This window comes from Macrobrachium nipponense, chromosome 4, assembly GCF_015104395.2.
Source record: "Macrobrachium nipponense isolate FS-2020 chromosome 4, ASM1510439v2, whole genome shotgun sequence".
Classification (NCBI taxonomy): Eukaryota; Metazoa; Arthropoda; class Malacostraca; order Decapoda; family Palaemonidae; genus Macrobrachium; species Macrobrachium nipponense.
Window position 1 is genome coordinate 44,310,961 of NC_061100.1, and position 12,500 is coordinate 44,323,460.

The window sequence follows — 12,500 nt, forward strand, 5'->3', positions numbered from 1 at the left end:
TATATATATATATATATATATGGTATTATATATGATATCTATATATATATATATATATATATATATATATCTATATATAATAATTATTATATTAATATGGTAAACACTTTGGTATTGCCTATTTTAGAATTATAAGTATGATGATCAGCCTTGAGTGAAATACATCTAATTGAAGAAATTTATTGAACTGGAATTCGGATCTCCATGTTGATGTGCAAAATTCTTCCGTAACAGTATTTACAGCATAAAGCTTGCCTGTTAAAATACCATATTTGATGGCATGTGAAAGAACTGTTCTTACTGTTAAATGAAATAATTCTGGATAGAGTTTAATCGTTTCTTAACGGTCGCAGTTCGTTAGTGGTTTTCCAGCTCTTCGTCGGACTCAGCTAGAAGGTAGTCGGGTATAATTATACCTGTTGTCAGATGGTCAACTCTTGCTAATGGCTTCATTACGTTTAATGATGGCAACCTCTTTGTGGTTATCAAGTTGTAAATTTACTGTTTACTTTCCAGATCAAAAAATAAAAATAAACCTGTTTATGGCTTAGATTTTTCGTGACGTGTTGCAACTGCATTATGGGCATTGCTTAAATCTTCGTGTATCCTTTACTCGATAGTGAATGTTCTCTTGAAAATGATTTACACAACCAATAATCGAGTTTATTTGATGCATTACTACCATATAACCAAGGAACACTGATAAAGTTTCAAGTTAAACTTCCGTAATGTTTTGTTTACTAAAATTTATTTTCCGTTTGGACTTGAAAGTAGCATGGTTGAAGGGTTGTAGAATCAGTTCATTGAAGATGTCAATATCGGGTTGGTATGCCATTTCAAAGAGCATTTTGCAGAAGAAAAAAATTAACCTTATGAGGCTTACATGTGATCATGCGAGAACGGAGCAGGTATTGGACGTATTTTAAAATCTTATCCTTATCCTAGTCCAAAATATTAAATATTGACAATAAACTTTCTAGGAATTATTAATGTCTAAATGTATTTTATATGAGTAAAGAAAAAAAATATCAATAACCAATTATGTTAATAGGTAATTGAATCGTACAGCGCTGCCTGGCATTTACTGGAGGCCAGATGCGCTCAAGACTTCAATAGAATAGCTACCCATATAACTATAGTTCTTATCATGATTGGTGCTGTACGGATCCATTTCGATGACTCTAACGACCCGCTTGTGTTGGCTGTATATTAGAGGTCCAGCATTCTGAAAGATTATGTTTTCGTATTGGTTTTTCATAAGATAATGTTGACATTCATGTATTTGCTATTCAAGAGTGAAAATTGTGTAAGTAAATGTCATAAATAATTACATAAAAAATTGTATCCTCGTGTCACTGACAGAAAATGTTCAGTTTTGCTTACTTCTTAGTGAGGGTTACGTCTTACTGTGCCGTTGCGAAAGCGGCGAATATAACAGAGAATATGAATACAAAGATTTAATACCACTTTTTCATTGCAAATTGCTAATCCTGATCTCACATTGAGCAAGCATTACTGTGCAGGGCTTAGTGCAGTTTTTTCAATAGTATTTATTTAATATTTCTTTCTGATTAATAACCTTATTTCAGTTACCTTTTTATAGTGACATGTAGGCTTATAGGAATGCAATGCATGTCTCGCATTCAATAAAAAACAGCCCATGATTTATACATCTCATTAGTTCTAATAAGTGTACTACGAAGATTACTATTACTAGTACAAGATGATTTGAAATAGATTTTTTCAGGATTCGAACTTGAAAAAGGTACGTTTTACGCATAGCCAAGTATAAGAGAGAGAGAGAGAGAGAGAGAGAGAGAGAGAGAGAGAGAGAGAGAGAGAGAGAGAGAGATTGGTTGTATTAAGATCGCTAATGATTTGGACCGTCGTCCTACGTAGTAAGTCTTTGTTAGCTCTTTGCGAAGTTCAGTTCTGAAAGGGAAGCGAAAACTAATGACTCCTTTTTTCCCGTGACACTTTTGGTAGTAAAAGTTGAAAGAGCGAGAATAGGATGTTTTCACTGCATTTCATTAGTTTCCTCATTTCGTGCTTTGTGCCAAAGTCTCTCTCTCTCTCTCTCTCTCTCTCTCTCTCTCTCTCTCTCTCTCTCTCTCTGAGTTAGGGATGGGAGGAATGCCTCAAGGTAATCGAGTTAAAGATACTGAAAAATTTTAACATGGTAAGCGAAATAGATGTCGCTAATGACAGCTTCTCGTATCCCATGAAAGTACCTTCGAACCAAGCCTGGTTAAGGGAACCATTATCAGAGGTAGTCTAAGAGGCAGCATTGTCTTCTGAAAGTCTAACCATTTTCACTTTTTTTTTTTTTAATGTGAAGTTTTCTTCGATTGTTAAGTAAATACTGGTGATGGATTATAGAAGAAGTTGGCGAACTGCAGAAAGTTATGGGTGGCAAAGAGAAGGACGGTGAGACTAGGGAGATCGAAAACTGATCAGTATGAAAGAAAAATAAGAACTAAAGAATGACTTTGTAAGAAAATGTGTGAAATCTGGAGTGACGAGAAGAGTGTGTGTGATGGTGAAGAGGAAGACGTATAGGGAATTCATCCTTAAATGAGGGAGGTATTAGTGCGAGAACCCCGTGAACGAGCGCCTTTCATTGGAAATTGTTTTGGGTCAGATTTTGGAATGATTATGAGAAAATCTGTGGACCACGAAAGTTGGAAGAGAATTTGTGATACTGTTTAAGGCGTCATTATCTCGAAATCGCTTTTGATCCCATTTCATTCATTAGCATGTTGTTCAGCGATGCATTTTCGTATATTGTTGACTTTTTCCTCTGAAAATCATCCTTGTTAAGGCACAGAGCCAATTACTGCTGCTACCACTACAGTTTCTGTTATTTTTGTTAACAGAGGTCTACCTTATATGTTTGCGTATTGTGTGATTATGCCAAAATTTTGCTTTTTTTTATCTAAAGATTTAATCGCTAATTAATTTTTACTATTGTTTATTCAACCGACACCATAACTAGTTTTTTGCTTTAATTAGCCAAGCAATAACCCTAGTTGGAAAGCAGAATGGTACAAACTCAAGGGCTCAATAGTGGTAGTTTAATGTTTGTGTTCAGTAAGGTCCTATTTGTGTTGGTTGCACAATTTCTAACAAAAAATCCAGGTTAACAATGAATATCATGACATATTAATTACTCTTCTTCAGAGAGATTTTTACAAGCATAAAATTTTTTCCAACAAACACATAACAAGGGCAGTTGCTAGATTATATTGAGTAATACAGCACCATCTAGTGACATGATTGAATACAAACAGGACCTCTGACTTCTAGTGGGTGTGACCTTAACCATTGGATCTAGCGCACAAAATGCCTCCCCTATTGAGAGGCAGCCACTGCGGAAAAGATGAATAACACCAACAAGCACATGAAATGAGACTCAGGTCAGGCTGTTATTTAGTAAAAGGACCTTTTCACTCACTTTTAACCCGTGAAGTGCCAACCATTAAACTACATTAATGGGAAGATTGTTCCATGATTTAGTTTCGGCTACAGCTGTTGGAATTAACTCTGGTGGATGGTATGGTTTGGGAAGATATGAATACACTCATATCTTCCCAGACTATGAAAGATGAAATACCTTGTACTAAGGTATGAAATAAAAAATTAACGGAACTCGAGTTTTGTTCCAATAAAGAGGCCAGATAGCTGTTGAAGACCGGGAAGCAAATTCCTGAGATGTTATCTAGTATTGCACCAGCCCCGGTTTCTGGCCGTCTCCTACTATGAGATTCAGGGTCTCTGTAACACGGTTTTTTGGACTTTGCTCCTTGTCAAAGCATCGGATGTAGCTGAAAGTTGACATATGTATATTTTACAACCACACACAAATTTTGTCAGCATTATCAATAACCTAAACCTGATAGTTTTAATTTTTATAGAGTAAAAATGATCTAGCCGACGCCATGGCCAATGATTACGAGCCAAGAGTCGAAAAGCATTCATTACGTAAGCAAGGTAAACAAATACCTTTTGACTAAATGTTGCCCCGCCCATCCACCAGACAGAAATTCCATCGGCTCTGAAACCCAAAGACTTTATGAATGGCGGAACGATACATAGATGTGGGTTGGGTATTAGTGCTAGCGTAGTAATACTACTGTAGCAGTAGTGCCGCAACAGTATAGCAGTAATATACATGAATTAAACGTTTAGACCAACTGCTGGGATCCTTTGAGGATCATTTAGCACTTCTTATAACTACTCGAGAAATTAGTTTTTATAGCCAGAAGTTAAATTTTCTAATCCAACAATGCCCATGGTAGCCTTCAGTGTTATCCTGAATTATAACGAGGCGAAAGTGGGTGGAGCCTCATGAAGTCACCATTCTGACGATAATTATTGGTGAAGGTTTAAAGCCAATATACGGTACCGGCTATTTTTTCAGTAAATAGGTAGATAGCCAATAAATAAAAATTGCTTGACATTGGATATAGCAGTTATCAAATCAAGCTTGTCTACTATGTTTTTGGTAATTACCAACTATTCCCTACATCTTGTCAATCTGATTGTGACCTATAAAGTAGACTGTAATTTCTTTGGAAACTTATTTTTGGGAGTTAGACTAATAATCGAAGTGATTTTGTATTTATTAACATATTTTGTTGTTTTTTTCATTATGACAATTATCAGTGGAGAGGTTCTAGAGTTCATAAAGGTGTACTGCTTTGCTTGGATTTAAATTTGTATGTCATTGTTGCCAGAGGTTTAGCTTTCGTTACGTATAGCCAATCATCCATCGAGAAAGAGGGAAGAAATGCTGTCATAAGTTACGTAACGAGTGCGTTCGAAACCTTTTCTCTGAGTAAGTTGGCCCGTCTTCAAAAAAGGTCACTTTTACATTATAAGTACCAAATTTATTCAACCTACGTAGTGCAGAATACACTCAAAATTTATGTGTTGATATAATATGTATTCTGAATAAGCGTTATATTTATGAAATGCATAGATAAAAAGTTATTGCGAAAAAACCGTGTTACAGAGGCCCTGAATCTCATAGTAGGTAGGTTTATTAGTGGTAATTTGGGTGTGGGAAACATAATGAGGTTATTATCAAGAAAATTCTACAGTTAGTTTGTAAGAAATGGAGTCCCGCTTATTTTCAGGGAAAGGTCCCGATACTCGTTTACGTCTCGGGGAAAATGCAACCGCAACCGGGGACAAAATTGAGGACTTATCAGAATGGAATAATAGAAACGTTTCCTTTCGACAGACAGGTCTCCAAGACAACACCCATTTGCAGCTAGGTGGACTGGTGATTGGTTGGCCGGGAGTGAACCACGGACTTAGCAAATGTGAGCTGAGAGTCGTACATTTGTATGATCTGTTTCTGTGAACTTTAAATTAGGAGAGAGAGAGAGAGAGAGAGAGAGAGAGAGAGAGAGAGAGAGAGAGAGAGAGAGAGAGAGAGAGAGCAATAATGACGAAATATGTAACTTAGAAATATATGGTCATGTCGTAAATGAATATGTTACCGCTGTCCAAACTCGAAAGCCCTTAATGACTTTGCTGTTGAAGATGAAAGTAGAGAAATGAAGTGTCTCCTTCATGTGCATGGCATCTGCTACTCAAAGGATATCTCCTAATTGATAATTTAGTGGCAAAGATTGCCTTAATTTCCTTTCTTTTTTTAATGCACTTCAATGCGTAATGGGTCCTTGATGCTCCGATGTTTCATCTCGCTTTGTAAGATGTCCAGGTTTTGAGGTATTTGGTCGTATTTATGTTCCACAAATATGGCGAGCTCTTCAGATTTTCCCAGTTCAGTGTGTTAATACGAATCACCTGCCTATAATTGTATACAGTGTATAATACTCCATTATGGATCATCGTTAATCATCCTCTGTCAAGATTTTAGTGTTGTGGGGGTTCTATAATTATTCCATTATGGACACCTTCTTCATTAGTCATCAAGATAAATGGAACCACGTTTGCATATTAGGAGAGGTTGTCGTATCGCCGATCTCCATGTTTGACTCGAGGCAAAAAGGATATGATGCCTTTTCTCGGTACCAGTCTGCCGTAAGGTAGCACATCTCTCAGTTGAGCATTATAATCCAACATTGTTCTTGCGATATGCTTACGAGTGTCTGCTCCGAACGCCTGGCAAGTATCTTGATTTACCCTCGTTGGTCAGCTTTAAGGTGAGATTTGTAAAAATTATGAGTATGTTTTCCATCACTCATTAACTTTGGAGTTTTTCCTTTCTTCGTCCTTCTGAATCCTTATTAATTTCCATATTCAAAAGAAGCGTTGATCATTGATTTGTGACCTAAGCTAGGTTTTGTGAAGCTGAAATCTACCCTTTGCACATTATAGTCATTCGTATGTCCATAATACATACATTTCTGCTTGCGTGAGTGAATTATTAATATTACATTATGCTGCATTGGTAATATCACAGGATATTCTATTTTACACTAGCAATGAGAATTTAACAACATTATTGAAGCTACTAACCATTAAATGTAGTAGATTACAAGCAGACGAAGAAGAACATTTAATCAGCGAAGGTAACAGTCGCAAACGGTTACAAAGTTTAAGGTTATCAGTTATAAACGGCAAAAAGATGGGAGCAAAAGATAGTCATCAAATATTACGATTATGGCGATCAGATTTGTCCGAAGCGGTAACAGCTCAAACCCCAACACAAGAAGAACGAGAGAGAGGCGGACCATCGAGAAAAACTCGAAAACCAGCTTTGCCGAAGAGTTTGTATTTTTCTTTCGCCCACAGGGCCAGCCCATTGAAGATAAAATCTCTTTATCTGGTGTTCGTAGCCAAGGTACTGCAATAAAGGCTGTGATTATGTTTGCGAACTGCCCCGTAACTATTAGAGATTTTTCTCATCTGCTCTTTTTTTTTTATCCTTTATTATATCTGCCTTTAGTTCTGCCTGGTTTCATTATTATTAACCATTCGCAATTAAATCTGGTTTAATTGTGTGGTCGTGAAAGTTTATACGACAGGTAGAACAAAAATGTTCCTCGACTCTTTCAAATGGAAAAAGGTGTAAATTTATATGTATATATATATATATATATATATATATATATATATATATATATATATATATATATATATGTATATATATATATGTATATGTGTGTGTATATATATATGTTATATATATATATACATATATATATATTATATATATATATATATATATTTATATATATATATATATATATAATATATATATATATATATATATATATATATATATATATATATATCATATATATATATATATATATATATATACATATAATAAATATATATATATATATATATATATATATATATATATTATACGCAAGGTCAGTTACCAACTTAATTTGATGCAAAAGTAAACTCTGCTAATAAACATTTATTTCTTTTTTGATAGGTTATGACGGAACCAAGGAAATATCTCCCTCCAATGTCGGTGAGTAAAGTGAAATCATTGTGTTTTGTTTTTTTCATAATAAAGGTATTTTTGTCACTACCTGTGATCTTTTTTGTGTCACGCTGAATTATTTCGAATCAGGGATTGTGGAGTAAGAGATGGAAAGGATGCAATTTAAAACAAAATGTTATCGTTTGATTAAAAATGCCTGCTTTGATTTACCTTCTCCGATCATTTTAATTGAAATTCTGTTGGGATTAGTTCAACGGTAGTTATGTTTTCATAGTTCAAAGGACGTCGATAATGTTTGTTCTTGCTTTTATATTGTCAATTTGCTTTAGAAAATCTGGTTCATGTTTTGGGCGCGAATGACTATTGACAAATAGAATGAACTCTATTGTTAAGCTGGATATAGTCAGTCATTAAAATTTTTCTGTTGCCAAAACCAGACTTCCTTTTGGTGCGTTTGATATTTTGAAAACAGTCTTTTTGATGTATAGACACTTTTGGAGTCTGGACTTTGAATTGTGTTATGTAAAGAAAATATTAATAGTAAGGGAAGAGTTTTTGAACCGATTTTCGATCTCACTAAATATAAAAGTGAAAATAAATCAGCCGATGTCTTATAATTATATTCCAGTGTTTAAATTACAGTCTTCTCGTTACTTCTTGTATTTGCGTAAGTCTCAATCTTTCAAATGCATCGTCTCTCCCTATACTTAGAGACTTTATCATTATTATTGTAGAAAAATGAGAGAGCTGTTTTTTTCTTGTGTGGTACGTGTTTTTTTCTGCGTTTTGATTGGTTTTGGGAAAATATGAAATGGCCCGAATAAGTATACATATAAAGCGATTGCCTTGTTTTTGCTGGAGCAATATTGACAAGACCCCATTGACTTATCAGTATAGGCTTTAATATTTTTACTGCTTCCCTTGCATGGCCGTTGAAAGTAAGTTTACCCATACATATATTACAGACAAGATATATATATATATATATATATATATATATATATATATATATATATATTATATATATATATATATATAACACACAAATATATATATATATATATATATATATATATATATATATATAACATGTGTGTGTACATGATTGAAGTACTTATTAAACCATATGTAATGAGATATACAATGAAGAGTCATTGAATGAATTTCGTTCCCTCAGTGATATATGACGATAAAAGTGACATTGTGACATTGTAGGAATTACTCTTTTTCACTACCAGCAATCCACGCGTTAAGTTTTACTCATTTTAATTTAGAATAAACTATTTTACCATGAAGTTAAAAAAACGTTTCTCAATTGTGTAGGATGAAATCGGTAGGAAAAATTGCACTGATAATTCGGTTTTATACTTGAAGTAATGCATAGTTTTTACTTTATTATTTCATATGAATTACCATTTTTTAAAGGTCATTCATCTCAGCTCTCATTTTAATACTAACTAGAGCGACATAAAATAAATGTGCTCTTTACTTATTCTGTTTTTATATATATATATATATATATATATATATATATATATATATATATATATATATATATATATATATATATATATATATATATATATTATATATATATATATATATATATATATATATATATATATATATATATATATATTGATGATATCTTTATCACAACAAAGGGCGACAATGACATAGAAGAATTAGTAAATAAACTCCAAGAAAATTCTACATTAAATTTTACCGTAGAAAGAAGTGATGAGAAGATGCTCCCTTTCTTGGACGTACTTGTGACCCAAAAGAACAACAAATACAATACCACCGTATACACTAAAAAGACAGACGCTGGGAGATGCTTAAATGCTAGAGGAGAATGCCCTGATGCATATAAACGATCTGTGGTAAATGCATACATAAAACGCGCCATAACACACTGTTCGACGTGGAAAGCGACTAACGAAACCTTACGGCCTCATTGGTAATGAAAAATAGTACGGCCCCATCGACGGAGAAAGAGGTTCAATCTGATATAGTATACAAGTTTGTTTGTGCTGACGAGCAATGTCAGTCCCCCTAAAAATGCTATATCGGACACACAACCACTACACTCAAACGTCGCATGCAGGGCCACAGAAACCAAGGAGCCATTCATCAGCACTTTGTGGATACCCACAATAAAAAACCATCCTTACAAGAACTTTTCACAAACACCAAAATAATACACAAGGAAGGCAACTACAATCGTTTATTGATATCAGAAGCAGTCAGCATCGCCATGCAACGCAGCAACCTTAACATCCAACGTGAGGCAGACCGATCCTTGCCCTCGTGTAGGAGGCAGCCCTTCAACCGCGTGGAACAAAACCACCACACGCGGACAGGAGCGCAACACTGACATTCAGTGAATTAAACATATATGTAATTAATATATATTTATGTATAATGTGTATATAATAACTTACTTTCAACTTTTTATATAATTTCTGTTGTTAACATATTTATTTATTTGTCTTATTTTATGTTTCACAATAGTCTTTTGTAAATACTTAAAACTAGGTATCTGGCAATTGTACGACCTTTCCGTCCTCATGACGTCACAAAACGCATGTAGGCTCATATTTGTATCAGTACGCTTGATAACGTCAATACGTATAGGTTGACGAAACAGCTGTCGCGTGTATACTGGAGTAAATGGAAGAACCCCATTATGTGTCCATTAGTAACCTGAACAATGAAGTAAAGAAAATAATTAGAAAATATGAAGCAATTTAAAAAAAGCTGGTTAACAGTGAAAAAGCCATTCTATTCAATGAATGTTGTATCCGTGAAAAATTGTGCCCTAGAAGTATATATATATATATATATATATATATATATATATATATATATATATATATATATATATATATATATATATATATATATATAATATATATATATACATATATATGTATCACATGTGATAAACGTGTGATATATGTATAATTGCTTAAGTGATTACAAATATAACACACGCGCGCACACACTCTATATATATATATATATATATATATATATATATATATATATATATATATATATATATATATATATATGATATCTCGAAGCGGTTGAGAGGTTTGCTTAGGTAAAAGTATTGCCAAATCATTAGGTCTTATGGAAATAGTGGGGACGGTAGGATTGTGAGAAGTGTAATTCTGAAGTGTTAGGAGGAAGAAGAAGTAAATTTGGAATGAAGACGGTAAAGGAAAGGAGAGGAAAGGAAAGGACTTATTATTCAAGAAGTACTTGCGAGATAGAGGTGAATGGCGTTTGTAATAAGCGTGCTGCTAAGTTAACTATGTGAGGCGGCGGTTGTGTATGTTTTCCTGCAAGGAGCTCGTCCACTATTCAACATTTTTATTATAAATAAGGGCATGACTTTTTGTTGTCGTTGTTTCTTGGAGTCATACGATATCAGAGAAGACACACGCACACACATAATATATATATATAATATATATATATATATATATATATATATATAATATATAATATATATAGTATATATATATATTATTATATGTATATATATACACTTACTTCAGACAAAAATCAGAGAGAGAGAGAGAGAGAGAGAGAGATGAGAGAGAGACGAGAGAGAGAGAGAGAGAGAGAGAGAGAGAGAATATTACCGTCTCTGGTGTAATCATAATGACAGGAAACAATATTTGTCAGTTAAATTATCCTTTCAGTACGAGAGAATATAGACAGTTGGTTATGGAATGTCCAATAACTTCACTATATTGGTTCATTAAATTTCTGAAAATATAAACGAGGAATTGCAGTTGCTTTTTATATATACATATATTTTACCTTTCTTTATTATACATCGGTTAATAATTGAAACGTATATCATGCAGACATTACGAAGGGATTTTGTGTCAAGGTTAATTTGGCTGTTCATAAAAAATTTGTCTCGTAAAGAAAATTGCATCTTTTTGTAGTGCATTTCATTTTTGCCTGAAGTTAAGGGGGAAGCAGGCTCTATATTTGCAGATAAATTACTGTTTTAGTGTACAACAGATGCTATTCTTACATTTAGTCTTGTTATTTTATTTAGAGTATTTTTAGTTTTAAGATTCATATTTTTTAAACATTCTTGTTATTTGTCTGTATAATTGCATTGTACATCAAATTCATTGCGAAATCCGATCACAGTCGTTGTTTATATTATTTTCATGATAGTTATAGTTATTATTATTATTATTATTATTATTATTATTATTATTATTCATCATTTATCCTTATCAATCATTATCATTATCATATCATACATTAATCCTTATCATATCAATTATCATATTATCATTATTATTATTATTATTATTATTGATAGGTATGTGTTTTCAGTGCAAAGAGCAAAGAGCTATTTGTTCAAAGCGGAAAAGTCTTGAGGTACAGTACTGTACAGTATCACGAATGTTAAACGTGACCTTTGATCGTGTTTTATTAATCAGTTTATTTGTTTTGTATTATTAGATATGTTTACTCTCTTCAGTGTTGGATGTGTGATGATGATAATGGGAAATCATTCTTCCTTCTTCTCTTGTGCGAAATATTGCAATCCCTGTCTGGAGGAACCAAAAAATTTTCCAGATGTAATGTACTATTCAAGTGTTCATTATTCACACACAACACACATACAGACACACACCACATATATATACATAATACATTTTCAAAATATTTACAAAGATATAGTTCGAAAGGAAATATGCTTAATTTATTGAATAACCATTATTGACGTTTTATATAATCAAAGACCATATAAGTTTCACCCACTACTCATTTTCCTATTTAAAATAAAAATTATGTGAAAAGTTCACATATAACTACAGACGTTTTATTATAGCTATGGGTTCCAACACAGTTTATTGGTTTTGTAATGATGTTTCCTGACACATTACAAAAAGACGGAAGCCAAGGGTTTGAAAAACACTGAATGTATGATCGATCTCGAGAATAAAGGGTGCAAAGCGTTGACATACCGTCAACTAGCAACTGCTGCCTTTTCTTCATTCTGATTTTACCATGAAAAATT

The 12,500-nt window shown here is 33.2% G+C and overlaps 1 protein-coding gene across 4 annotated transcripts in view; it reads left to right on the forward strand.

Moving 5' to 3' along the window:
* The window catches only part of LOC135210896 (neural-cadherin-like), a 481,919-nt gene that overhangs the window by 176,310 nt on the left and 293,109 nt on the right, over positions 1–12,500 (forward strand). For all 4 annotated transcript variants that reach the window (XM_064243833.1, XM_064243830.1, XM_064243831.1 and 1 more), the window contains exon 2: positions 7,424–7,462. Coding sequence is in view for 3 of the 4 variants with exons in the window: in XM_064243830.1 (XP_064099900.1) it covers positions 7,424–7,462 (39 nt within the window). In the remaining variant the exon portion in view is untranslated. The remainder of the gene's footprint in view (positions 1–7,423; positions 7,463–12,500) is intronic.